Source organism: Trematosphaeria pertusa (assembly GCF_010094035.1).
Source record: "Trematosphaeria pertusa strain CBS 122368 unplaced genomic scaffold BU26scaffold_1, whole genome shotgun sequence".
NCBI lineage: Eukaryota > Fungi > Ascomycota > Dothideomycetes > Pleosporales > Trematosphaeriaceae > Trematosphaeria > Trematosphaeria pertusa.
The window spans coordinates 146,571-172,585 of NW_022987212.1; the positions used below are offsets into that span (position 1 = coordinate 146,571).

The 26,015-nt window shown below is 55.6% G+C and overlaps 9 protein-coding genes across 9 annotated transcripts; 4 read left to right on the top strand and 5 right to left on the bottom strand.

Annotated features, from left to right (window-relative positions):
• Positions 1 to 560: 560 nt before the first annotated feature.
• Positions 561 to 2,819, top strand: BU26DRAFT_1789 (14-3-3 protein). The gene has a single exon (XM_033820369.1). The coding sequence runs from the start codon at positions 1,013 to 1,015 to the stop codon at positions 2,564 to 2,566; it is 1,554 nt and encodes a 517-aa protein (XP_033690547.1). The 5' UTR covers positions 561 to 1,012; the 3' UTR covers positions 2,567 to 2,819.
• Positions 2,820 to 3,688: 869 nt separating this feature from the next.
• BU26DRAFT_443676 (Nop domain-containing protein) lies at positions 3,689 to 5,930 on the bottom strand. Its single transcript, XM_033824546.1, has 2 exons — positions 5,875 to 5,930; positions 3,689 to 5,822 (listed from the first exon to the last, which is right to left on the bottom strand). Exon 2 carries the CDS (start codon positions 5,706 to 5,708, stop codon positions 3,972 to 3,974), a length of 1,737 nt encoding a protein of 578 aa, XP_033690548.1. The 5' UTR covers positions 5,709 to 5,822; positions 5,875 to 5,930; the 3' UTR covers positions 3,689 to 3,971.
• Positions 5,931 to 6,049: 119 nt separating this feature from the next.
• On the top strand, positions 6,050 to 8,711 carry BU26DRAFT_512513 (TPR-like protein). The gene is made up of 2 exons (XM_033827397.1): positions 6,050 to 6,429; positions 6,482 to 8,711. The coding sequence occupies exons 1-2, from the start codon at positions 6,189 to 6,191 to the stop codon at positions 8,272 to 8,274; spliced, it is 2,034 nt and encodes a 677-aa protein (XP_033690549.1). The 5' UTR covers positions 6,050 to 6,188; the 3' UTR covers positions 8,275 to 8,711.
• A 3,062-nt stretch (positions 8,712 to 11,773) lies between these two features.
• On the bottom strand, positions 11,774 to 14,293 carry BU26DRAFT_573236 (uncharacterized protein; the record flags this gene model as incomplete). Its single annotated transcript, XM_033834300.1, has 4 exons — positions 13,494 to 14,293; positions 12,888 to 13,305; positions 12,769 to 12,813; positions 11,774 to 12,600 (listed from the first exon to the last, which is right to left on the bottom strand). The coding sequence occupies exons 1-4, from the start codon at positions 13,917 to 13,919 to the stop codon at positions 11,774 to 11,776; spliced, it is 1,716 nt and encodes a 571-aa protein (XP_033690550.1). The 5' UTR covers positions 13,920 to 14,293.
• Positions 14,129 to 15,104, top strand: BU26DRAFT_2587 (uncharacterized protein). The gene has a single exon (XM_033821235.1). It carries the CDS (start codon positions 14,339 to 14,341, stop codon positions 14,921 to 14,923), a length of 585 nt encoding a protein of 194 aa, XP_033690551.1. The 5' UTR covers positions 14,129 to 14,338; the 3' UTR covers positions 14,924 to 15,104.
• Positions 15,105 to 16,348: 1,244 nt separating this feature from the next.
• On the bottom strand, positions 16,349 to 18,453 carry BU26DRAFT_526273 (glyoxylate reductase; the record flags this gene model as incomplete). Its single annotated transcript, XM_033830686.1, has 4 exons — positions 16,349 to 16,447; positions 16,788 to 17,431; positions 17,882 to 18,096; positions 18,413 to 18,453. 4 exons carry the CDS (start codon positions 18,451 to 18,453, stop codon positions 16,349 to 16,351), a joined length of 999 nt encoding a protein of 332 aa, XP_033690552.1.
• Positions 18,454 to 20,215: 1,762 nt separating this feature from the next.
• BU26DRAFT_512521 (uncharacterized protein) lies at positions 20,216 to 22,654 on the bottom strand. The gene has a single exon (XM_033827398.1). It carries the CDS (start codon positions 22,161 to 22,163, stop codon positions 20,541 to 20,543), a length of 1,623 nt encoding a protein of 540 aa, XP_033690553.1. The 5' UTR covers positions 22,164 to 22,654; the 3' UTR covers positions 20,216 to 20,540.
• Positions 22,440 to 24,040, bottom strand: BU26DRAFT_1880 (mitochondrial carrier). Its single transcript, XM_033820480.1, has 3 exons — positions 23,913 to 24,040; positions 23,651 to 23,837; positions 22,440 to 23,566 (listed from the first exon to the last, which is right to left on the bottom strand). Exons 1-3 carry the CDS (start codon positions 23,943 to 23,945, stop codon positions 22,716 to 22,718), a joined length of 1,071 nt encoding a protein of 356 aa, XP_033690554.1. The 5' UTR covers positions 23,946 to 24,040; the 3' UTR covers positions 22,440 to 22,715.
• Positions 24,041 to 24,641: 601 nt separating this feature from the next.
• BU26DRAFT_512523 (uncharacterized protein) lies at positions 24,642 to 25,802 on the top strand. The gene has a single exon (XM_033827399.1). The coding sequence runs from the start codon at positions 24,897 to 24,899 to the stop codon at positions 25,536 to 25,538; it is 642 nt and encodes a 213-aa protein (XP_033690555.1). The 5' UTR covers positions 24,642 to 24,896; the 3' UTR covers positions 25,539 to 25,802.
• The last annotated feature ends 213 nt before the right edge of the window (positions 25,803 to 26,015 follow it).

A 26,015-nucleotide genomic window follows, 5' to 3' on the forward strand; every position in this document is an offset into this window, starting at 1 on the left:
CGTCGCAGAACTTCGCGCGGGCGACATCGAGGCTGGAGGAGTTCGCAATGCGCTGTCTGGGGCTTCAGAATCCGACCTGCCCGCCACTTTGCATCCTCCGCCTCATTGACGTCTGCTAGCCCGCCGTAAGAGGCTTCCCGAGTGCCTCATCCGTCAGGCGCTTCCATTGGCCCACGCGCAACCCCAGCCGTCGAATGGGAGAAAAGCTGCGCAGTTAAGCAACAACACCGTCTAGCCTTGTCCGTTTCGAGGTAAATTGGAGCCCAGCAAGCCCATCAGATGCACGCTGTGCTGTTACGTCCTCTGGCGATGCGCCGCTGACAGCTGTGCAGATATCCCGAATTGTGCTGGCGTTGGGATCCGACCGTCTGCATATCATCGGGCCCATCCCAAGCTCGACCATTCTTCGAATACTTCTGCGTTGTACCATATTCTCTTCATCAGCATTTCCTAATACGACAAATCTCCGAGTGGCGTTGGAAGATCACTGGAGCCTCCTCTCGTCGAATAAACAGCCGCCGGCCGGGGGCCTGTCACGAGAGGTGCTATTCACTTTCCGAGCTTCCGTGCGCGGTACCAGCTCTCGAAACACATCAATTGGCTGGTGCTGGTTGCGAGGTTTCAGACGCTCATCTCCTCGGCGGCATCATTGCAAGGCGTCATCGGTCAGCTCGGACCGAGTTGCACTGTGTCTGGCATCAAGATACAGCGCGGCGGTCCGAGGCGGGTGTTGATGGTGAGTAGCCTTGTATTTCGCTTCCGGAATCAGTCGAGCAACTTCATCTCCGCCTTGCGGAGCTTTCATCGAAAGTACTCTCGAGGCCGACAATGTGAAGGGGAAAAACGGTTGGCGACATCTTTCTGGGGGCGCTCGGCCACAGGAGCTGGCAGCAGTGTGGCCCTCTCCTTTCCGTTTACATCTCACCAGTCGTGCCTTCCCTCTCTACATCACCCGTTGTCGCTCCTTCCCAACACCGCCATCCCGCTGACGCAGCGCACAGCGGGCTAGAAGATGGCATCATTGGACTTCGACCAAAAGTTCCTCGGTCGAATAGCCAAGCAGACAGCCGACAGCAACCCATTGCTATCCAGCTCGCTCTATCAAATTCTCGGCCTGTCCGTCCTGCTCTCGCGAAGACTCGTGCGGGCGAGAAAGCTACGGAAGCTTGACACCAGCCGCGACACGCCCTCCCTCGCTCTCTACCAACACATTCTGTGGCTGTCTAGGGAAGGGCTGTCAATCCTGGAGCTCTACGTCCTGCCGTATGCGCAAGACAATCAACATGGGCCCGAATGCAGGGTGCTCAGCGTCAAGCTCCGCGCGAGCTTCTATCACATCTTCTGCCTGTTTCACAACCAGCCGCCGATCACAGCAACAGGTATGCCCACGAGCGACCCTCGAAACGTCGGCGTGCCTCCATTACCGCTCTCCGAGAGAACAGGCAACGGCCAAACCCGGCACATGGACACCTCTAGTCTCTCACCATCCTCAAAGCGCGCAGGAAAGCAGCCAATGCTTCGCGAGCCCATCGACTCCATTGTCTCGGAGACATCCTTCGTCACGAATCCGTATGCGACAGGAGGTCCGGTGGCCACTCCCTCACCTGGGCCTCCAAATGCGCCTCCTGGACTCCACCCAATTCCAATACCTCAACCCTCATCATTCATCCTTCCGCCCTTGAACTTTGTGCCACTAGCTGGTGGCTACTTCGAGACAGCAAGTGCATACGCGACGTCCTTCCTTCCTGGGTCGCATCCGTTGCGGTTATCAGTTGCTCTAGAGCACAGCGCCTTCCTATGGGATTGCCTACACGACCACGAGGGGTCTCGACGTATAGCCCGCCGCGCGATAAAGGACGTGTATCGCGCACAGGAAGCAATGGACGACAGCGAGTTTGAGGATGCAGCGGAGCTGGTCGGGATCCTGGGTCGCATGATGAAGCGCAAGAGCTGGGAAGGGACACCTCGAGTTGGTGGGCTTGGGACGCCCGAACCAGTGGCCCCCCCTGCCGTTCAAGCTGGTGCCGGTTTACGAAACGATAAAGCACTCGTTGCGCCCACTCAGGCAAGCCCTCAAACAAGTCGGCGTGCTGCGGGGGCGCCTCCAATCGATAATTCTCCTACAGAGACTCAAACGCGGGGCACCGCACGTAGTCGCTCGAATTCTGCAAACAAACCAGGGACGAGGCAGAAAGAGGGTGGCAGCCACGAGAATACGCCACGGTCAGATACGCAACGTTTCACGGGAGGAGGAAGCCAGGAAACTACACCACGTGCGAGGCATATCAGTGTGGAAAGTGGAGCGAGCTCGACGCCACGCGCTCCACAAGGAGCTGGTGGGCGCTCACCTGCGACGCCTTCGACGGTCCGAACGATCCAACAACAACCGGGCAGTGGTGGATCCGCCAAAGGCACACCTGTTGTTGGGAACTCGACGCCAATCTCACCTAGCGCTGCTGCGACGCTTGCCTCAAACGCTGTTCGAGCCTCGCCTACCCTACGCCGATCACCGCCCATACGAACATCTCCGACCCAGGAGAGCACCTACGCAAACCAGCAGCGATGACAAACAGAGAAGGGGCGGGGTAAAGCAAGGAAGATGGACGTACAGTGGACGATACCCGACTACGAGGCGCAGATTACCCTGCGGCCTTTGAGTCAGTCACCGGCGGGCTCGTCGACGCCGAATCGGTCATCTACATAGGAGTCCGATTGTTTCCTTGCCGGACCGTCCCCTTCTCGAAACTAGCTTACAGATAGATCCGCATCACTGCCATTCAGTCATATGCTCTTCCTTTTTCTCGACCGTGTACTACCACGTAACCACGGTACGACCGCGACATCCGTAACTGCACATCGCGGTACCGCATCGTAATCCCGCGCTCGATTTCCTCCTCGCCGAATACCCCCTGTATCATACCGGCGTTAAAAAGGCGTACATATCCCTTTTCCCATATCTCTCGGTTCGGATCTGCATACCTGCATTTTGGATACCAAAAGCCCTCCCTTCCATGGGCGGCTGTCTCGCTACTATATTATACTCGCATAATACTGGGTTGATATTTGGAACTCTATTTTGGACCTATCGCATCGTATTCATCACAAGATACCACTCTGTTGGTTCGTTTTCCCTTTCGGCTTGGTTCTACTTTGGAGGGCGCAACGCTAGATAATCTTGGATCGCACCGCTTGAATATCAAACATCTTGGACTTTTGGGTACTTCGTACTTCGAACTCGCTGCGTCTTCCTGACGTCGAATGCCGCGCGGGCTGCACATGTTTTCGTTTGCTCCACTAAAATAATAAAGCGTGCTAGGTGACGCCGACGCGCTATTGACCTTCATCGACTATGTAAGAACCCTTGAAGTAAACCAGCCTCCGCAATGTTCTGGCAAAGGAAATGTCTAAGATGAGACCTGTGAGCATTTGGACCAGATTACAGAGTCCAAACCCTACTAGGTGAAGACCCTTGAAGGTCTTCGCGCTCCTCAATGTTTCGGCGAAAAATAATGTTATAGTGAGTGAAGTGGGTGCTCAGACCAGCTTACAGCATCCAATCTGCTTTGCTAAAGTTACTTGAAGGACTTCACGCTCCCTGATGTAAAATCTAAAAGGTGAAGAATTGCAATGCTAGGCTAGCTTCAAATACTGATGCTGAAACCGATTAACTTCATAATAGACTTTTGGAGATAATTATATCGCTCCGTCTGTCAGAGATATCTGAGTTGAGCGACTTGTAAGATGAGAAGCTCAATGACATACATCACTTCCGCAAAGCCTAAAATGAGATGATTTTCCTCGATTATTCGAAGCTTTCTTTTCCGGCTCCCAGGTATAGCTTGACCGAGCCTATGATATCGTGCTAACCCCACGAAACGCCGCCCAATGCTAGATAATTTCACCTAAGCGCCATAGATGCGATCCCTCTCTGAAGCTCGATGGGTATCTTCCCGTTTGCAAACAATGCCCGTCTAACCTTGCTTCTGCTTCTTATTCGGCAACGAAGGCACTTTGAACCCCGCGCTGTCCACCTTCGCCGTCGCAGACCCAAGCTGCGTAAACGTGCCGCCCTTGAACCACCGATCATCTTCCGCCTTCCTCTTCCTGTTCATCTCCTCACGCGCCTTCGGATCAACCAACTCAAGACCCTGCACGGGCGTGAATGCGATGGAGCTCGTTCCAGCCTGCGCGCCGACACCACCAGTCCTGAGACCCTGAGCACGTAGACTCGTTGATGTGCCACCGGCGCCAAAGCCCTTGAGTGAAGTATTCGCGCCGAGCGTAGTATCGCCACCCCAGCCGGGGTTCTTTCTTGATAATTTGGCGCGTGTTTTTGGGTCGATCTGGTGTGCGCGGAGGCGGCCTGTGTCTGTAGCGCCGATCATACCAAGACCACGCGTCGAGTCCCCAGTGCCATAACCGACCTCCTTCTCTTCCTTTCCGAATGCCATCCTATTCTGCGCCTTCCGGATCTCAGTCATTGCGGTTGCCTCTTTAGCCTTTCGAGCGCGACGGCCACCGCGTTTGCGCGACGGCTTGTCGTCTGGTGCCGGTAGAGCACGAACACCCTTGTTTGGTGGTGGTTCGGTGAGCTTGTCGAGACGGCGCTCGCACTCGTCCTTGAACTGTTGGCCAGTCGATCCATCAGGAGAGGAATGGACCATGTCGACGCGGGCGGCTAGGATGAGCTTTGCAGACACGATGCGCATCGCTTGCTTCTTGAGATCCTGCCGAATGGGCTGGATCATAGGACTATGGTACAGGAATCCCTGATGTCTGATCCCAACATTAGTGGCGAAACCAAGACCACTTGCTTTATTGGAACCTAGAGGCGGAATGTTGCACGCTGGTGTTTTCGCCAAGCCAGCTAGACCTCCAGCATAGTTGATCAATTGGGCTGCAGTAAGCGATCCGACGAGCGTGGTAAGATTTGGTGCAAAGACGTTCATGCGGGACTGCACGTATTCGATAAGAGTCCATTTCGCTTTGTCGAGGTCCAACAACATAGAGCAGGCATTGAGAATAACCTCCAGCTCGGCATCATTGAGGTCCCGACCCGCAGCTCGCGTGGCTTCGACCGTGACAACCATGAGAGAGGGAGCGTCCAGGATGTTCTTGAGCGGAACTCCAACCAGATTATCAGCGCTTTGGGAGATTGCCTTGATGTCGTCCAAGGGTCCGTTCTTGATGATGGCGACGGTCTTCGCATAGTCTACGGGGTTCTTAATGAGTTCCTCGAGGTACGGGAAACGGATCGAGTAGTGATCGCGAATGAACTTGTGCACGGCCGTAATCTCATCATCGATCTGCGTCGAGAACTCGTTCGCTTCCTTGAGGAGCTGGTACTCCGGGTTGTCCTCGATCGACTCTCCATCTAAAACCTCCTCCATGCGATCCTTGACCTCGTCAATCTTCTGCAGCACGGGCTGCAGCTTCGCCAGCAAGCTCGCAGGGCCACGGATGTCGGCTGGTCCCTTCTGTTTCTTCTTTTTCTGCTCCTCTGCGTATTCCGCCTCCTCATCTACCATCTCTTCATCATCATCCTCCTCCTCCTCCTCCTCCTCCTCCTCCTCCTCTGCTGAGGCTCCGCCGCCGAAGTCCTTCTCAAGATCGGCTAGGTCATCTCCGCCGCGGTCCGCAAAGCCCTCGCCTTCGTCGGAACCAACATCCGCGAAGTCGGCCAGCAGCTCCTGCTCGAGCGTGGCCATTGCGTCTAATTCCCAGTGTCCGAGAGCCTGCGAGAAAAGGAAAGCTAGCGACGGCTAGCTGCACGTCTCCAGTCGTTGAGGCGGCGACGAGAAAGTCGGCGGGAGGATAACCTCCTAGTAGCGTTTGATTGAGTGTTGAGCTCAGTGAATGCAGTTGTGAACGTACCTGTCGCCGAGTGTGGCCGCCGATCGAGTTGTTGTTGTCAGCGGACGAGGCTGTCGTGGAGGCAAGTAAAAGAAGCAGTGACGTGCAGGCACGAAGTCTTGGCGCGGATATTTTGCCGGGCGGTGAAAGGCTACGGCCGTGAATTTCACCCCAGCTCGAAGAGCTCCACCACCACTGTACACTCTCTCGGACGGCGTGCAACGCCAACGCGAAATAGCTCCGCGAAGCAAACCAACCTCGAACTTTTTCTCTCAACGGCGCACAGCATCATCGAAACAGGCCACCCGAAGCCGCTTCCTTCCTACAGATCGACCATGGAGAGCTCACGGGGACCCCCGCGGGTCAAGAACAAGGCCGCCGCGCCCATCCAGATCAGCGCCGAACAGCTGCTGCGAGAAGCCGTTGACCGTCAAGATGAGAAGCTCAAGGCGCCGACGCAGCGCTTCGCTGACCTGGAGGAGCTGCACGAATTCCAAGGGAGGAAGAGGAAAGAGTTCGAAGACTACGTCCGAAGGAACAGGATCAATATGAATAACTGGATGCGCTACGCGCAATGTAAGTTCCTGCTGGCACAACGAGCGATCGGACGATGGCTGACTTGGTACAGGGGAGCTGGAGCAGAAAGAATTCCGCCGCGCGCGATCGATATTCGAACGAGCGCTGGATGTCGACAGCACCTCGGTCCCGCTATGGATCCGCTACATCGAGGCGGAGATGAAAAGCCGGAACATCAACCATGCGCGAAATATCCTTGACCGCGCTGTTACCATACTCCCCCGAGTTGACAAGCTATGGTACAAATATGTATATATGGAAGAGACTCTCGGCAACATCGATGGCGCGCGCGCTGTGTTCGAGCGATGGATGCAGTGGGAGCCAGAGGAGGCGGCATGGTCTGCATACATTAAGATGGAGAAGCGCCACGGCGAGTTCGAGAGAGCGCGAGCTATCTTTGAACGCTTCACCGTCGTGCATCCAGAGCCGAAGAATTGGATTAAATGGGCGAAATTTGAAGAGGAGAACGGCACCAGCGACCTCGTCCGGGATGTCTTTGGAACTGCTGTTGAGACGTTGGGCGATGAGTTCACGGACGAGAAGCTCTTCATGGCATACGCCAAGTTTGAAGCAAAGCTGAAGGAGGTTGAGCGTGCCCGCGCAATCTACAAGTTCGCCCTGGACCGCATGCCACGGTCTAAGTCCGTCAACCTTCACAAGGCCTTTACGCAGTTCGAGAAGCAATACGGTGACCGGGAGGGAATCGAGGACGTGATTTTATCGAAACGAAGAGTGCACTACGAAGAGCAAGTCAAAGAGAACCCGAAGAACTACGACGCTTGGATCGAGTTTGCGCGGTTAGAGGAGACGTCAGGAAACATAGATCGCGTGCGGGACGTGTACGAGCGAGCCATCGCGCAAATACCGCCGACACAGGAAAAGCGACACTGGAGGCGCTACATCTACCTCTGGCTTTTCTACGCTATATACGAAGAGACGGTATCTCGAGACATCGAGAGGACGCGGCAGATATACCAAGAATGCCTACGGCTTCTCCCGCACAAGCGCTTCACATTTGCCAAGGTCTGGCTGATGGCCGCTCACTTCGAGATACGGCTAGGCCAGCTAACCGCAGCACGCAAACTACTCGGCCAGTCAATAGGCATGTGCCCGAAAGACAAGCTTTTCAAAGGCTACATCGAGCTCGAAATGAAGCTCTTCGAATTCGGCCGCTGTCGGCAGCTGTACGACAAGTACATAGAATGGAACGGGTCGAACTGCCAGACCTGGATCAAGTTCGCTGAGCTCGAACGTGGGCTAGACGACCTCGACCGCGCGCGTGCTATCTTCGAAATCGCTGTTGAAGAACCCCAGTTAGACATGCCCGAACTCCTTTGGAAAGCGTACATCGACTTCGAAGAGGGCGAAGGCGAGTACGTCAGGACGCGCGCGCTATACGAGCGCCTCCTCCAGAAGACCGACCACGTCAAAGTTTGGACCTCCTGGGCGCAATTCGAAATCGGGGTCCCTGACACGGACGAAGAAGCCGCTGAAGACGAAGACCGCCCCGTCAGCGAGCTCGCCAAAGCACGCGCCCGCGCTGTCTTCGAGCGCGCGCACAAGCGCATGAAAGAAAACGACCTCAAGGAAGAACGCGTCGCGCTGCTCAATGCATGGAAATCGTTTGAAACGATCCACGGGTCGCCCGAGGATATCGAGAACATTGATAAGCAGATGCCGCGGAAGGTCAAGAAGCGGAGGAAACTGGACGATGATAGCTTTGAGGAGTATGTGGATTATGTGTTTCCGGCCGATGATGAGAGCGCGGCGAAGTTGGCGAAACTTATGGCGAATGCGCAGAGGTGGAAGGCGGCGCAGCAGACGCAGGAGCAGAACGGCAGTTAAAGCGTCGATATTTACGGAAGAAAAGGTTGCGCGCTATCGGGTTGGGGCGGCTTATACCAGGATATTTGGGAGTACTTGGGGTTTCGGCGTATACAGCAGAACCCAGCATTACGCCAAGGCAGACCCACTTCCAGACCGTAGTAGAAGGGGCGACAACAGGGAGGATGAGGACAGCACATGGACACTAGTATTCAGGACCAAACAATGCGAAATAGCGTTCGCCCTCACGAATCAGCACACCTTCTCCCGAAGGCATTCTGGGCGGGTTAATCGTCAAGTATATTGGCCTCCCCAAACACGCTATAGTCGAGAGGACTGCACTAGGCTCTCGAGTAAGCGGCACATTGTGTACATACCAACATACCTTAGTTTTCATGTCCCACCCGTGGAAAACCACTCCTGGAGGCCTTCAGCAGGTGAAGAGCAAAGATGTACCAGCGTGTTAGCTTGGCTTTCAAGGTCGATTCGAAATATACCAGTAAGCCAGCTCCTTCAGTCTCTCTTCCCAGTCTTCACTACCGCTCCACTTGAAACGCCCAGTGGCCCCTAGCAGCGCTCACCAAAGAAACACCGCTTATAGGCCAGTCTCGCCTTCTTGTAGGATTCCAGCGCCCGCCTCGGCCACTCCTACATATCTTCCACGTGCGGAACGATAAGAAGCACATGGATAGCGCAGGAGTGGCGGCCGCGCCTAGCCAAACACGTTTGTTGAAGGTAATCCCAGGGCTCAACGTTGATAGTAAACATGTACTCTTCGCCAGCCTACCCGAGACACCTGCAACTGTTCAGGCGCAGTCAGTATTGCCCACACAGTTTAACTTGAAAGAACCCGTGGCGCGAAATCCACGTAGGACGTCACGTCGAAGCTCGCAAGGAGCCGAGAGATCTAGCCCGTAGCTGCTGTCTAGTGCTTGGGTGGGGTCCATAATAACGTCCATGGAAAGAATGTCCCAATCAGTCAACAGGTTCTTCCAGATTTTGAACAATGGCTCTTAGATCGCTAGACAGCCGACGCATCCAACACAGGATGTCCCCAACAGCTTGTATGCAGATGCTTCCGGATAGGTATTACGACGGTGCATGGCTTCAACAAAACGAGTGTCGTTATGAAAGGGTGCTCGTTATCCAAGCGCCCTCGCGCGATGAGCCGCGAGGAGAGTGCCGGCAACCTAGAACGCGGAACCCGTCAGTACAGCGATCGCGGTGGTTAGGACCTAGGGAGACGTGCCGAGCTCTCAAGCTTCCGCAATTAATTCGGCACATTCGGCGACGTAGTAGATCCTAAACGTAAACTTGTTTGCTGGCACGGACGGGCTAGGAAAACGGTTGAACATCTCCGACTTTTTCTCAACCGCTTACCACAACTCCCCTGAGATACCGGCTGCACGTACATTTCCGTCCAACTACCACCCGGTCCATATCACCCAGCAGTCTCTCTTAGATCTTGAACTAACGCCGGGATCCCACGTGTTATCACTGCTACAAGCCGTACGCACATCCTACCTCGCCCTGCAGCGTGCCATCGTGGCGGATGAAACGGTTGACCTCCCACAAAAGCTGTCGTCGCAACCTCGCGCGCTAGAACTATCGGCAACCGAATCCAGTCGGAGAGTACTCGTAACGTTCGGCAAAAGGAAACGAGGCGGAGTAGTTGCGCGCTACGTATGGGGCCGTGATCTTTCGTTGGCGCCCCGTAAGGATGGGAAGGGAAGGATTGTTCACCGGAATGGCCGAGAGCAAACGATTGGCATCCGGGAAGACGGGATCGTAGGGTTGATGGAGCGGAAAGGTCGGTTGGAGTCCATCGGCTTGGGTAGAAGTGCTGTACTCACAAGGAGAAGGAGCAATTGGGCCTTGAATATATGGAAGGCAGGCGCGAAGGAGGGCGCTCCAAACACCTGAACGGCGCCACGTAAACAACTGTACCACGGCGCCTCAACATCCACCTGCATTTCGGAGATTTACGAAACAACAGCAGCAGCAGAACCCCGGGCAAGAAAAGTGGGTGAGCCCACTCCTTCTCGGCACATTCGGAGTTGTCAAGCGCAGACTGCGTATGCCGTGTCCCTTGCTATCTAATATCACGAACCTACCACAACCGGGTGTGCGCTGCACAACAGCACCAGTTCAAGCCGCTAGTGGCAACCGCAGCACACAGACCGCATGTTCGCGTCGCAACACGACAGCAAACGGCGCTCCCGAATGGCTGAACCGCTCATCGGCATGTTCGCTTCCACCGGCGGAGGCGTGCTTCGTGCAACTGCGCTTTGCGGGATCATGTACAGCGATGAACTGCACTGCTCGTCACCCTCGCTTCCCGCGCATTGCACACGCAAGGCGTTCCGCGGTAGTGGAAGAAATTCTCCGAACCCGCGTTGTGCACCGCGTGCTCCTTCGCTAAGTGGTCATAGATTCCCCTTTTCGTCTCTTGCGGTATGTATTGAAGCTGGCAAATGCGCACGATGCCGAATGCGCGCACCCTGCATCCGGTCGTGAGCTGATGTGCGTGCCACTCTGATGAGAGTGGCTTGGGGGAGGGAGCGATATCTCGAAGTGTTGTGAGGCTGGAGGTGGTACCAGAAGAGCGGTGAAGCGAGCAGTTCTGGGTTGGTGGGCTGAGGGGTTAAGAGTGGGGATGTGTTTGATTAGCGCTGTCCTTCAGGGAGGAAGTGGTAGTTTGGGGCTTCAAGCTCTGTTGTGCAACGACGTGATGGCATCACCGCACTGGTGCGGAAAGAAGTTGCCATCTCGCAGGGATATCCTGCATTAGGAGAACAGAAGTCCTGTCCCTTGAAACAGGATACGCGAAGACGTTGTGTTTAGCGGGCAGGATAGGACGACAGTGTTATAAAGAAAAGAAAGTATTAGCTGACTAAGTTGAAAGAAGACCGGGAGTAGAAATTAGAGTGTGTTCATTCTAGTACCGTTCAAGCGTCCATCAATCCGTGCGGCTCAGAGCAGCCGTGGCCTTGGGCCTTCCCAACACCTCGCTAGATCTCCGTGTGGTGTACCAGCACATCAAGAATACAAATTACTCTGTCCACGGAAAGCGGGACAAAGGGGGCGTGAAATAAGTCGGACCGTGGATATCTCGCCGTGTCTGCCTGATGCTGCTATCGCCCTCGCTTCGCTACCCATGCAGAAAAAACCAAAGTAGATGAAAAGAATATGGGGGAATCCCGAAGTCGTGTACAAGTGCCTGCAAACTCCAACGGGAATGCTCGCGAGCGAGGGAAAAGAAGCGAACCAGTCGAGGACAAGGTGGTGCAAAAAACTCCGGCTCCAAAGCATGCAATGATGGGTTCCATAGTGTTACAAGGACACAGTCTGCCAGCTTGGAGGATGAAAAAAAAAACCATGTGACTTTCCAGGATGTTGGGCCGCACGTAGTGTGCACGGAGCGTATCCGCAATCGCGCCAGAGACATCAATGCAGAGGCCGAGGGAGAAGCTGCCAGGTCGGGCTTCGGTTCATGAAAATGATAAAGCGAGGCCACATATTATGGTGCCCTGCTTACTGTCCATGAAAGCATAGCCATATCGCATATGCGAGCAATGACTTGCTGCGAACCGCTACGGCACTCGTGACTGATGAAAGACATGGCGACGTTGAGCTTGGTGAGGTCGTTCTCTGGGTTCTGGTCGACCGAAGCCGGAAGGGCGTTGGGGAAACCGCGAATCCGATTGCCGATATGTCGCGCAATAGCGATAGAATAGATCGTGTCGCGCACTTCATGCGCGTTCAGTACGTTTCGCATCCTGCCCAGGGCGTAGTCGGTACTACCAGGTGGTGCAAATTCACTGTCGGAATGCACAACAAATTCGCCCAATTGCTCCCAAAATTCGACTTCCATCTTTTTGTACTCCGGAATATCGGCAGGATAAGATACCTGACGCAACGGATTAGACTCCAGGTTTTGGTTGGTCAGGAGAGCTTCCAGAATGATGAACCGCGCTCGGACTTCCTTTAATGAAATGTCTTCGTTTTCGGCGCTGGCGGGTGCGGTTCCGTTAGTGCCGTTCGTGGCCGGGGCGGCATGTCTGCAGCAACCCAGCAGGTGCCAGATGAGGCGGGCTTCTTGACTGAAGACTCCGCTCATGTCGCTTGTGCCAGACCTATACTTGACGGTCTCGGTGAAAAATATGGCTTCTTCATGAAGGCTTTTGTCAGCAAAGATCCTGCTCAGTGCGTTGTTGTTCGTCGAGAACCATTTCGTCTCGAGCATGACATCCAATCCGACGCAGTAATCGTTCGTGAAGATCGTTGAGAACTCATCGTCGAGCTCCTTGGGTATTGATGCGGGACGCGGCGGTATCTCAGGAGGGTCTACAGGTGGGGTACGAAATTAGCGTAGCTCTCAAAGTACGTGGTGGTTTATCCATATCTCAGTCAAGTGAGTATATCTCGCTGCGAAATGCCATTTAGGGGGCAGTCGGCGAAACAAAGGCCCACACCTCGGCCAGAAGACAAGAATAGTGATAGGGCGTTACTCACGATGATTCGCAATACTGAATATGTCGGAAATCTTCAACTGTTTGCCTGCCATTGGAATTAGCATGTATCGATATAAGATGAATCATCAGGTGCAACAGCCCTGGTGCGTTGGTACGTACCCTTGATCGGTTGGCCGTCTGACGGGCCCGACGAATATGGGCTTCCTCGCAGTGCGGGGTTGAGCGCATGCACGCCATTATACGGCGTCTGTCCATGCATTGCTGGATCTGTGGCCGCAAGGGCGGGGTCAATGGCAGAGCTGTTGAAGTTCTCGTGTGGAGGGTGACCTGAACCGGTCGCAGGCACCGGCGGCGCGTAACCGGCAGTAGCAGCAGGGGCGTATCCTTGAGGCACCTGGCTGCTATACGGCGCGGTCGTTGGAGGAGCAGATGAGGGTGCGGAGGTGGGATGGGGAGCAGAGTTGGGCGCGGGTTGGATCTGCGCCGGGCCTGGCTGTTGTTTGAAAATGGGGTCGTAGCCAAGGCAGTCGCGTTTACTCTTTTGGCAGTTGCGGCAGACCGGGTGAGCTTCGTCGCACTGGCAGACAGAGGTGGTCAGTGGGTGCGCTGCGGAGAGGTGAGGTTGAAATAGAGGAGGGAAATAGTTTGGATCGCTCGCTTCATGGTGGCTCGGTTACAGACAACACCGCGGTCTCCACGAGGGCGTGCGTGCCTCGCGCACCACGTCGCGCCTGCCAATCGCGTACCATTGAGCTCCGCACTCACCTTTATTCTCCTCTTGCGACACGTCAGGCACCCAGTCTTGGTGCGCCTCTTGATTTCCTTCTTATGCCGCCCGCCCGACAGTATTCTCTGCTCGCCCGGCTGCGGCGGCAGCTGGTATCGCATCGCAAGGTGCTGCGAGCCCATGTTCATCGGCTGGCCGGGCGGCGGGTGCGCTGGGTGCGCGTAGTACTGCGGGATACCGTGTTGCGGCGGAGGCAGCGGCGAGCCCATGGGCGGCTGTCCTTGCCCTGGCTGAGGCTGGGGCGGCGGCGCCTGTATAGGAGGCAGATTGAGCGGAGGGAGCGATGGGAGCGACATCTGGTTGCCCTGCGGCGACCGGTACGGCTCATTGCTCTGGGGGTAGGCGTAGGCAGAGTTCATCTGGGGCGACGGGTAGCTCTGCTGTCGGGTGTGCTGATCGGCCATTGCGAAAATCGCGACACGGCGCGGAGGCGTGGGTATAAAAATCGAGGTGTGACGCTCCCTGTGAACGAACCCGCCCGGGAGGGCACACGCGAAGGTCCGGACGCAAGCAGAAGGAAGAAAGCGAGCGAGGGAAGGAACGACTGGGATGCGTCGGCGAGGCTTGAGATCTGGGAGCTAACAAGCCCCTGCCTCGGTTCGGTCTGCAGACGGGACTGGCCTGCGCAACCTGCGCACCTACGTACAGCGGGCTGGGCGGTGCTGTGAGGCAAGGCAATATGCGTGATGGCTGGCTCGTGGTGGCTGGCTCGCGCGCCGGGGCCCTCGCCAGGCGACGGAATGCTGTGCGATGGGAGGGAAGGGGAAGTGGGAGCTAGCAGGTATTGGGCATTGGCAGTGTGAAGGGCGGAACTCACGCTAGGATGGATGGCGGACCTGCCCAGGTGGAAAATGGGAGAAAAAGCACCCCACTAGCGCCGATTTGCGGTCACGTGGCCCCGCCGTCCTTTCCAAGGTTGACAGCTTCCAAGGTTGCGCCCGATGTCTGCTGTCGACGGCATCTTCTGCTCGACATCTGCGGCCGCCGGCAACGAACTGCACTCGCGACGCAAGCTGACGCATCCGCATGTCGGTGGTCAAAATCGTCCGCCGTTACGCCCGTTTTCAATACACGGCGCTGCAGCACGTCAGCGCCTGCCTGCCGAGTTTGTCCTCCTCTCCTCGTGAGCTCCGCTTTAAGGCTGATTGCTGCGGTCCCTGGCATCCGAGCACGGAACGGCGCGGCTTCTTTCTCGAATGCTTGGGCGCTTCTTCTGATATGCTCGCAGACCTCGCTTCGCCTGTTCGGATATACAGGGTGCAATGTACATGCGCCGGCACGACTAACAGCATCGACGAACTCATCAGGGCATCATAGAGTGGTTGGGCACAGCAGCAGGAACTCGTCTCGCCGGGCCGGTTACCGATTGCTCCATCAGCCCTGGAGAGGCTCTGAAGACGACAGCTGACAAGCGCTGCGTTATTTTCAACTCCCCGGGCACGTCATTTTACCCGCCAAAGACATCTCAGAACGGGTGGAATCGATCCCACCACGACGGATCGGGGTGAGAAAGACGGTGAGCGCGTCGCGCGTCATGATGTTGGTGTCGCGCTGCGGAGGAACTACCTAGACTGCTAGACTCAGCCTGATGCTAACAACAGCGTGTGTCACCAGGGGCTGTCAACGGCTAAAGGCAGCGAGTACGGCCGTTGGAACCGCGGCCTGATAAATGGCGATGTGACAATTGCTGTGTTGTCCGGAACATACACAGCACAGGTAGGGAGGAATGGAGCACCGGGTGTAGCGAGCTGCGAGTTCCTCGTCTTTCGGCTCATCTCCCAGCTCCCTGGAGTCCCCCTGACGCGAGCATGGGCTGGAGACGAAATCGAACCAACTCCTCTCTAATGTCGTACGAGCGGGAACCCTGAAGGATAACGGCTGGTTGGGGGCGCTGGCCATTCACCGTTGCGACGACAGGCAGACCCGCGAGCCTTCGGCTTTGCCTTTGCGCATGTAGTGTCTCGCTCTGTGGTTCATTGGCTCTGCTCCGGCTTGGCCTAGGGAGGACCGGGGACATGAAGACGTAACGTTCGGCTCGACCTGTTCGTCCCGTCTCGTGTCTGGGGCTTCCCTGCGCGTAATATTTTGGCGAGATTTCTGGAATCTTTCTAGGCCGCTCGCTAGGGAAGGAGCGAGCGAGCATGTGCATCACCCACCAAGCATCCACGGCAACTCCACCCCCAGGTTTCCGTCCTCTCATCAACAATGTCTCTCTCTGTGTGCTTCCCTCATCTCTGTGAACTGTATCACATTGCGTCTCGCTATGCCGCCGTCCGGTAGCCTAGCTGCCCATTCCGGTCCTTGGAACAGCCTGCGGGTATCCTTCACTGCGCACTTCGTTGTCGCAGACAGCTAAGCCGCATGACGCTATTGGTTTGGACAGCCTGTCCACCCTATCTGCGGATCGCATGCTGCCCGACGGGGTAAAAAGCAACGGCACGATGGGATTGACTTTGGCAGAAAGCTCTGGCAAACCGCGTCGCATGTGACAAAAGCTGGTGCCATCGGAGGCTGTGGGAAGGCACTGTCGAATCGGCTGCTCTCAGCTCCTCATTGCTTCTTCGGACGGCGTATCGACTTTGCAGACTTTTCGCACCGGCATATCCCAGTGCCATCTTGGATGCTATGCATCATGAGCCGATCGCTTTGAGGATCGCCTGGAGAAGCGCGTCTGAAGCTCGTGGGAGACTGCAGGTAAGTAAGAGGACTTTTGCATTCTATTTCTTTTCTTTTGGTCTTAAGCCCTATCTATCATTGACTCCTGAACCCCCGATAACAGTTTGCAGCAAAAGCAAGCTGCATTCAATCTCGCTCGAGCCCTTGAGGAACCATCTCAGAGAGCCGCATGCTCAGGAATGACACTTCGAAGAGCCCCTGTCTCGATTGCTGCTCGCACGTTCGAAATCGTCCATTCCTCCATCGCCGTCTGAGTCTAAGTTCCACAAAGTCAGCCTTAAATTTCGCATGGTGACTCCCTCCTTCTCATATGGGAAGCACGGGAAGAAGTCGCGCGCTTGCGGCATTGAAAGAGGAAGGTCGGCGTGCTGGTACATCCGAAACTCCCAACATCAGCCTAGCCGGTCCCTTTGTGCCTCCGCAGGGCTGCATTGGCGCAAACGCTTTTCACCGGCAGAGCCTGCGCTCCTAACGGTCCACTGTTGCGGCTGAGGTGGTCCAGCTCGCCGACCCCTTAACACTGCATGCGAGCCCACGCTGTCTAAGACAAGACGGCTATGAAGAGGAGCGACCGGAGAGACGGATAGAAAACTCACCTCGATCGTCCACGTCCCCATATGCGGTAACAGCATGACATAATCATTGGCAAGTAGCCCAGGGTGTATTGACGGCTCATTTTCGTATACGTCAAGCCCGACAGACGCGACGTGTCCGCTATCCAGCGCCTTCACTAAAGCTTCTTCGTCAATGATCGCGCCGCGAGCGGTATTGACGATGACGACGCCCTTCTTCATCATTTCGAATTCCCGAGTCGAAATCTTATGCCGGGTCTTGTCGTTGAGAGGCAGATTTAAGGAAATGACGTCGCTAGTCATCAGCAGCTCCGCGAACGATACGTACTCCGCGCCGCCTGATAACTCGTCGCTGAGTTTTTCGCGGTTGTGGTAGATCACACGCATCGAAAAAGCCTCTGCCTTTCGACGCAAATTTTTGCCGATACCGCCCATGCCTAGGATACCCAACGTCTTGCCTTCTGGATCCCTACCCAGAGGCGGTGGAGGATGACCTCTCCACTGTCCCCCTCGCAGCGCTCTCATTGAGATATTGAATCCTCTCAAGGCCCCCAATATAAGGAACATAGTGACGTCGGCCGTAGCATCGTCCACGGCGGTCGGCGTATTCGATACCCGGATACCTCGCTTGGTGCAAACATGGACGTCTACTTGATCATATCCCGCTCCTATTTAATTCAGTCAGCCCTTCCGTATAGATCTGCCACCCAGGGCTTCCACCAGTGAGGCAGGATGCAGCCCGCGCACCCCGACCATGCTTGCGGCGCCATTCAGACATCTGCCCCTGCCCAGCAGACGTCGCCCGCAGCCTAAGAGCTACCAGTATGAACGGTTACCCCCTTGCATAGTAAGGTGCTTAGCAACCGTCCATTTTGGACTGATGCAGAAACTTGAGGGGGTGGACGCCGCCTCGAATCCCGATGCGTTGACCCTGTCCTTTATCTCGTCTAGGGGGCATCTTTTCAACCACGACTCCATATTCGTGGCTGATAGGAGAACAGGCTTCTATCTATGCTGCGGGGTCAATTCCGAAAACGAACAGCTGCAGATAGGTTGCGCCAATCCGGACTGCGGACCCCTGACTCGCCGAAAGAAAAGAGAGTTATCTGCCGACTTACCATTATGACATACAAACTTCACACTGGCCGGCAACGCAGGCACCAGCTCCTCATCGAATCTACCAGTATAGTCCACGCTGGCGAAGGTGCGGTAAATGGCGACGACTCCATCCAGGTCTCCGCTTCTGCATTCGTCTAAGAATTCGGCGCGTGTACGGGCTCGGGGATAGACCAGTTCGGCGATGTTGGAGAGCGAGTTCCACGATTCGTGGGCGCTGCAATCGGAGATCAGGTCAATTATGACAGGGGTCTACCGCACTATCGGCATGGAGGGAAGCGAGTCGGAAGTTGGAGGCTGAGAATTTGACAGATTGGACAGCGGGAGAGTAGTCTGCGACTAGGCTGTTCCTAGACAACGACACAGATGCTCCGCTCCCGACTGTCCACATTGTGGTGCCGACGGCCAGACCATCCTTTCGCCGGTTTACCACGCTTTTTTCCGGTAAAGACGCTGGAAATCCGACATCGGCGCAACCTTTTTGGGCCTCGATTTGGGGAAGGAGGAGGGAAAAGAAGTGTTTCGCAACTCACTGTTCGATTTCTCCTAGGAGCAGCACTTTTGGCTTTGTCATGCTGCTTGTCTGGACCGACGGGACTGGACCGGAATTGACGGCCACAATGGGCTGGAGGAGAAGTGAGCAAAGTATAAGATGCCTCCGGCCTCCGGTGAACAATTGGGCTACTGCGATACGTGTCAGTCTAGTGCCAAACTAGGTGGGTCATATAACGAACCTTTGGGCTTGATACAACTCAGTTGTAACCGCCTTGTGCGAAGGACAAGATAAGTCAGAATTCGGAAGGCTGAAGAAAGTGTCCAACAAAATTCTTCCTCGAGATACTGCACGATTTCAATCCTCGAAAGCAGTCTAACCTCCGCAGATAAAGCGTCTCCGGTTTTGGCCTGTACGACAAGAACTCGGGACAGACATACCCCGCCCTCGTCGTACGCGACCAACACCCCTGCCCCGCCAAATTCACTTGCTCTTTCTTTCCAACAAATCCGCTTTTTCCTGCGCAAACGCGAAGCAGCGACGTAGCGGTGAGCACGTCGAGAAGGATAATGTGCAAGGCAGCAACAGCAACAGCAACAGGCTACGCAAAGTAGCTCTCGCCCGGCTCGGCTGCAGTTCCACGGCAGTGAGCGCACTTGTGGGCGTTTTATATCTGGCTCGAACCAGGTTAGGCCAGCATGCTGTGCTGGCTCGTTATCGCGGGTCTAGAGGGCCAATGGGGTCGCCTGGTGAGCTTCTGCGGCATACCAGGTACCGAGGGAATGGATCAAAACGGATGGGATTTGCGTGCGTGGATCTGCCGCAGGCGTACGTGGGCCGCAATCCGTTACGTTTGGCTTTGCGCTCGGTGAGTACCCTCGTGGTGAAGATGCGAAGATACCGTTGTGAACGGTGAGCAGGCAAGGAAGGGCTGACTGCAGGAAGAAGGATCAGGTCGATTTCACGCCATGTGCCCTCAGGCCAGAATATTCAGCCTGGCAGTATACTCGAAATTCACTCTGCCGTGCAGGATCGACACGTATGCCTCGCACCGAGCAACTCCGCGCTTTCGCCCATCTAATCTGCAAGAAAGCAAAGCAAAGCATCACCCTAACCACCGTATCCGTCACCCACGCATGTACGTAGGTACCTTCCGTGCAACCGCCTTTACAACCCTGCAGGCCACGAGCGTAAGCGCAGCAAAGTGCCGACCCTGCAGCGAATCGTAAGCGGACACGGGTGGGACAAGCTGTACAGCTCCGATGCCAGGGTCGATTCCTTGCTCCTGCATCAGCGAAGAAACGGCCAACGACACCGATTCACTAGCGTAATCAGCCGGTGCTAGAACTCGTGCTTTCTGCTGTCAGTGGCGCTAGCTGGCTGCGGGGTCAAACGAAGATAGACTATCAGATCTTGATGCCAACGACAGCTGCTGTGCGATCCAATGAGAGGGGAGCGGAGTGTGAGATAGATAATGCAGGTTGCGGGACAGTGCGCCCGAGATAGGGAAAAGTCTGCACAAGAGGTAAAGGCTGACTGCTAGTGACTGGGCTTGAAGCCGCATCTTGTACTACAGTGGGGGTTGTACATCTGAGTCGAGAAATGAGGCGGAAATTTGCTCTCTGGTTGTCGGATCATCAATACGGCACGCTTCTCTTATCAGGTGAGATGTAGAGCCTCAATGATACGCATGAGCATCGAGAGCCGAGGCGGCACTCTCAAGGTATGTAGGCAGACTTGAGCGTTAGGCAATAACCAGAGCACATGACCCAGGCCTCATGCAGGTGTGGTTCACAGGTCGTCTACGTTCATCGCTTCTTCCTAAACATTACTGCTCTGATCACACTGACTCACGCACATTTCCAGAGTACTGATGGCATCTTCATCAGGAGCTCGGTGGAGAACTGCTGAGAACCCGTTCAATATCTTGTACATGAAGTATTCCACTTTTGTCTATTTTTCTATGCATCTGCGCCCACGTTGGATCGGCAGCAAGTCAGCGATTCCGAAAACGAGTCTCCTAGATCCCGGCAAGTATCTAGATATTGCACAGCAACGTTGATGCTCTGCAAATGCCGATGCTCGCTCTATCTTGCTCACCGCTCCTTAATAGCGCCGAGTCCGGTCGTTCGACTTCGGTCAATCATGCCAGGGTCGGCTTGCGGTGCTCAACGGCCACCATAACGGCGGTATCCCGAATCATTCCCGACGTTCTCGCGCATCCTCCGCTCAGTAGCCGCCTTAAAGCCAGCCAGGATCTGCTTCCTGACTGGCGTCTCCTCGCCCATAGTCGCCAGCGCCGCCACATTGCCCGCCTCATCCCTCGTCATCCCCTCGACGCAAACGCGCTCCATAATCGCCATCCTGAATCCTAGCAGCTTCTGCTTTCCCTCTTCCGCAATTGCACCTGCGAACGCATCACCTTGCATATTCCCCGCTCCCATCTTCAACGCGCTCTTTCCCTGCGGAAGGAACAAGTTCCGCCGCTCCTCCATCCGCTTCTCCAGATTCACTGCGTCGTTGAGAGCTGCCAGCGCGCTCTGCCATGCATCGAAGTCCACCCGCGTGTTGGTGGCGTTGTACTTCTGCGCTGCGAGGAAGACAACGCGGTTCAGATGCGCTATCTTTTGAGCTTCGGTGCGGATCCAGGCTTCACGGATGGTTTTCCGGGCGTCGAGACGCTGGCGCGCGGCTGGGGTGTGATGGAGGCGGACTGCGATGCCTGGGAGGGGCGGCGGTGGGATGGGGAGGTCTTGACGGGCTTGGGCTTGGACGCCAGGAGACGGGTGGAATTGGGGGTACGATTGAGGGCGAGCCGGGCTATTGATCGGCTGGCCTAGCGGACCGCGTCCGGGGGTCACGGGAGACTGAGCAGGCCGACTGTCCATGAACGGATCGGTGAGATGACGGGTGTGGCTCGGACTCATGGTCGGGGCGAGGTGGCTACTCATCCGAGTTGGGGTTGTAGCGGGCATATAACCTGTGTTGAGGTTCTGGCGCTGGTTGCGGTTGCGGGGAGCTGGAGAAGGGGACACGAGCAAGCCAGACCTGTCCGCTCCCAGGTCATCATTGAAGTGACCTGGCCCGAGTGGTGAAGAGATTATGGATGACCGTGAACACATCCTCGCCAACCGCTTCGGGGTGACCGGGCCCTGGGCGCCACGCGTGTCGCCAGCAGTTCCGTTGCCCATTTGTGCACTGGACAGAAGGTTATGGATATCCTCGCCTGAGGCACTGCGGTATTGACCCGGCGCTGGTAACCCTTCGGTGAAGATAGTGCCGAACGATCTAGCAGAGTGGCTTGCCGGGCCTTGAGAGACGTTCTGACCTGGGACAGCAAAGCCATACTTCACCGGCTGGAAAGCTGGGGCTTCGGCACTGAGCTTGCCTGAAAGACTACTGTGACGGGTCTCGCCACCGCTGCTGCTGCTGCTGGCGACAGCCGTAGAGTCCGAACCAGGTGAAGAGCGTCCCTCGCCGCCCGAGATCGCAATGCCGCCGTTGCTGTCTTGCTCGCCACTCGGCCTGACCGTCTCGTCCGAGAGAGGAGAACTCAATGGGCCATTGCGGTCCGTATCGACGGACTCTCTACCGCGAAGGGGCGAGCTGTTGGGGTAATCCGAGCCATGGAGGCGAGAGGTGCGCGATTCGGTTGGGCTTGCACGCAAGAGTTTGTATTGCGGCGAATTTTCGATGTCCTGGAGTATTTTTTCCCAATCCTGCTCCTGCTGCTCCTCCTCCGTCTCGCAGCGGTGCAGAAGCGGCATCGACGTGGATCGCCCGGAGGCCATTTTGGTCGGGTTCGCTAGGTGTTGGTTGGGGAGCTGGGTCGGGGAATTAATTGGTGATGCGCCGCCAGTCAAGGTGTCGAGGATGGTAGAGAAACGGCAGGTGGCAACTTAAGCCGATTGACGTGTTGACCAAGCGAAATGTTTTCGTAGAACGGGTGACGGTCGTTGTTATGACGACTTATGCGGCGGAACGGCTCGTAAACAATCGCTGTGGTGAAAGTGAATTCGAGCTCTTTGAAAGGACATCCGGAGCCCTTCACTGCGCGTTCGGCTGGTCCTTTTTTTTAAGAAGGTCTTGGGAAGGACTGATATGCTCTACCTAGGAGCCATCGTAAGTCTCTAGATTGCCCTAGTAGTGAGAGCAATGACTCGGGACCTAATGAAGGTGCTTTGTTCTAAGAGCTAGTGACGTATGTTGAAATGCTTCTCAGCGTCAGTATGGTGCGGCCGCTGTTTAGCAATGTTGACGGTCCAGCGAGACGATGAAAACGTGGTTTTGAGTTGCTTTCCTTAGTGATCGCGTTTAGGAAGGACTTACGAGCTGCACCTGCCTCACAGCAGCTCCGCCTCGTCAACATGTTCCCCTCTCCTGTTCGCCAAATACACCCTTCCACTTTCATAAACACCCAAATACAGCCCACTACCAATAAACGTCCATATACCTCTCAGTGCACCGCCTCTCCAAAGGCCCTTCATGCCCTGTTCGCTCACAACATCCGTTCCAATCTTCCAGGCGCTCTTCTTTCCCTTCTGCTCCGGACTCAGCATGGGATTGAGATTACGCGCCGCGTTCTTCGCGGTGGCCTTCGATGACTCGACCGACTTTCCAAACGCGTCCACCAGTCCGTTAGAACCGGGTTTTGCGCTGGTTTGCTTCTTTGAAGCCTCGTTGGCGCCGTCCCCCGCAGCGGAGAGCATGATTCTCGTCTTGACCACATCCACAGGCGTCGTCAGTACCGCCGCGACCGCTCCCGCGCTCCCAGCACTAAACGCAGTAATCATCCCACTCTCAAGGATCGTTCCAGTCGTCAAGCCCCTCCTATCCCTATCGGCCCTAATTGCCTCTTTCAGCCGCTCAAACATGGGGAATTGCAGAGCCGTGAATGGAAGGTTCCTCCCCGCTAGTGCTGTATAGCCCCGCCATAGCGCTAGCGGATTCGATTTGAACTTTGCGAGCGTCTGAATCGTGGCATTTGTGGAAGAGCCTGCGGAGACCATTTGAGCGTTTTGCTTGATGACCTCGGCTGGAGTGAGTATCGCGCAGGATACCAGCTCTGCGATTGAAGACGCCGTCGCGTGTATCACCGGCGCAGGAACGAGGCCATTGGGGTGCGCAGATGTCGAAGGATTGATGTGCGTGAAGAAAGCTTTTGTCCGCTCGTAGGTCGTAAAAAATGCTCCTGCTGTTCAATGTTAGTCGCTGTCTCCTCTTTGTCGTCGCTCACTTGTGAATTGAGCGCTCAATGCTTAGGGTTGGTGGTGTTTACATGAAGGCAAAGTCGCTATGATGACACTCCCCACGCCCTGATACAAGCCACGGAACAACGCGGGATTCGGCTTCCCCGTCGCGACATTGGTATAAAACCTTGCATAGTCCGGGCTCTGAAATCTCGTTTTCAAAGTATCGAGTGGGTAGACAAGTAGATCGACAGAGAATGCTGCGACTGCGCCGGCCTAAAGGAATCATCAGCGCTCTATTCATTCTAGAATTAAAACAACCAGAAACAGAGATGTGCTGCAGTAGCTTACAAGAAGGATATCGGTATTCGTGTTACCGGACATCGATACCTCGAAATGTGATGTGTGGGAGTGCCATGATCTGAGCAGAACAGCGTTTTGAGGTCGGGAGGCGCGGTCCGAGGTCGGCTCCCAGATCAATGGACGGGCAACGTCACCATTGATAAGCGCACAATGCGCTATCACGTGTAGCAAAATTCACTGCGAAAAGCGGACGTAGTTCGGCGATTCGGGTATCTTATCTGATGTAAGATTGGTGGTTTCCTCGCATACGTCCACGCTGTGGTGAGACCTCTGCAACGATGCTTGATTTCGGTATAGCTTGATGACTGCTATGCGTTAGGAAAGATTAAGAGCCTACCCTCACAGTGTGGACATCTCCGGATATAACGACGCACGTAATAGCCACCCTGGAGGCCTTCCCAGGTGTGTAGGTAGATAGCACGTATAGTTAGCTGTACGAGCGATCTCGTTCGTACAGCGAGCCCTTGATCCGGAGAATCCTCTACCACAGGAGGCTTACAGCATGTGAAGACATTCTCAAGGCTCTGAAAATTCAGATTTACTCTCACAAAGCTCGCTGAATCCTTCCACGCACTCGTACGTTCTAGCAGCTTTCCGGAGGGATGCACGACGCTTGCAGTAGCCAGGCACAAAGTCGCCCGTCCCGCTCGCCTGTGAACTGCCTTTATGCAGGGTCATATTTATTCAGTCAGAAAAAGCCACTGGGGTCCGCGCGTGGGGTAGCCATCCTTCAGGCGCCTATCAGGAGATCACAATGCAGCATCCTCCCAGCCTCGCCTCGCCTCGTGTCTTCCCCGCTCGATGCATGTTGTTCTCGCCCCCCAACCTCTCGCCTTTCTCCAGAACATTGTTTGAGCAGCTGCCCAGAGTTCACCGCTTAGGACTGCCTGGCTAGCCGTCTTTACCGCCAGCCATTAAACATCCTTCTCTACATCCTTCAGCGCCTCAGACCACTTCCTCTCCGCGCCAATAATGGAATCCCCAGAGCCTGCCGGCCCCAGCACTCCAGCAGGCGACCACTCCGCCCGCTATCTCGAAGCTCCCATCAGTCTCGAAAGCCTCCGCACGCTCCTCGGCCTGCCCTCCGACCGCGAACGACTTCCGCCCCCGTCGCACCTCCCCCGCTGGTGGCCCACCTCTCTACGCCCGCAATACCACCCACTACCCGACCCCGAATCTAACATCGGCATCTACCCCAACATCCTGCACCAAGAGCGCATCGCCGCCCGCCACTACCGGCTATTCAAGTTTGTACAGTACGGCGGGCTGATCACGCAGCTATTGTTGTCTGCCCTGATAATCCTGCTCGCGGCCGTTCCGTGGAACCACCGTGTCGCGATTGCCGTGTTTGGTGCGCTGAATGGCGTTATAACGGGAGCTCTGGCGTTGATAGATGGGCAGGGGCTGCCGAGTAGGTTGGTGCAGTATAAAGATGGCTTGAGGGAGTTGAGGGAGAGAGTCGAGTGGTTGGAGAGGGAGCTTGAGGCGGGGATGAGAGAGGTCAGGTATGGCGAGGTTGTGGCATTGAGGGAGGCCTACCGCACCATGCGCGAAGACGAGTCGATCAATCGACCGGAATACTGGCTGAGTTTTAAAGGCCCGGATAAGCAGTAGGGTCTGGGAAGATCTTGAAGCCGCGGCTCTATGACCGACCGTTGTTCTCCATGTATTCCATGTCGGGGACGAGCGGACTGCCGTCGGATTCGGGTCAAAGCCACAGGTACCGGTAATGAATGCGGGGCTCTATTCTTGTCATACGGTCATCGGGCATCGACGGAATGGCGTGGATTGAGAAGTTTAGCCTGTCGTTTATGCTCTATACCTTGTCAGTCAGATTTAGTTATCTTAATTGAAGAATAATACATACTGGTTTGCCCCAAAAGCCCTTTTATGAAAAGAGTGAGTTCGATATCATCCAGAAAACACCGACCGGTAAACCCCAGCGTAGGTACGAGCCGCTTGCAATCTGGTCGGTACAAACAACATCCTGTAGGTGAGCAGAGCTGAGAACCAAGGCTCAATCGTCTGTGGACAATCAGAGCGCCGACGACCATAGAGGCTCCTCTGCGCATAACCATCAATGTAGGGAAA

What these genes read in the sequence shown, in the direction of transcription:
- BU26DRAFT_443676 (XM_033824546.1), bottom strand. Translation starts at nt 5,708, where the DNA reads ATGGCCACGCTCGAGCAGGAGCTGCTGGCCGACTTCGCGGATGTTGGT.
- BU26DRAFT_512513 (XM_033827397.1), top strand. Translation starts at nt 6,189, where the DNA reads ATGGAGAGCTCACGGGGACCCCCGCGGGTCAAGAACAAGGCCGCCGCG. An exon ending in CTGGATGCGCTACGCGCAAT is followed by an intron (nt 6,430 to 6,481) that starts GTAAGTTCCTGC and finishes GACTTGGTACAG; the next exon opens with GGGAGCTGGAGCAGAAAGAA.
- BU26DRAFT_1789 (XM_033820369.1), top strand. Translation starts at nt 1,013, where the DNA reads ATGGCATCATTGGACTTCGACCAAAAGTTCCTCGGTCGAATAGCCAAG.
- BU26DRAFT_512523 (XM_033827399.1), top strand. Translation starts at nt 24,897, where the DNA reads ATGGAATCCCCAGAGCCTGCCGGCCCCAGCACTCCAGCAGGCGACCAC.
- BU26DRAFT_2587 (XM_033821235.1), top strand. Translation starts at nt 14,339, where the DNA reads ATGGATGGCGGACCTGCCCAGGTGGAAAATGGGAGAAAAAGCACCCCA.
- BU26DRAFT_1880 (XM_033820480.1), bottom strand. Translation starts at nt 23,945, where the DNA reads ATGTCCGGTAACACGAATACCGATATCCTTCTT. An exon ending in CGAATACCGATATCCTTCTT is followed by an intron (nt 23,838 to 23,912) that starts GTAAGCTACTGC and finishes TGATTCCTTTAG; the next exon opens with GCCGGCGCAGTCGCAGCATT. An exon ending in CATAGCGACTTTGCCTTCAT is followed by an intron (nt 23,567 to 23,650) that starts GTAAACACCACC and finishes AACATTGAACAG; the next exon opens with CAGGAGCATTTTTTACGACC.
- BU26DRAFT_512521 (XM_033827398.1), bottom strand. Translation starts at nt 22,163, where the DNA reads ATGGCCTCCGGGCGATCCACGTCGATGCCGCTTCTGCACCGCTGCGAG.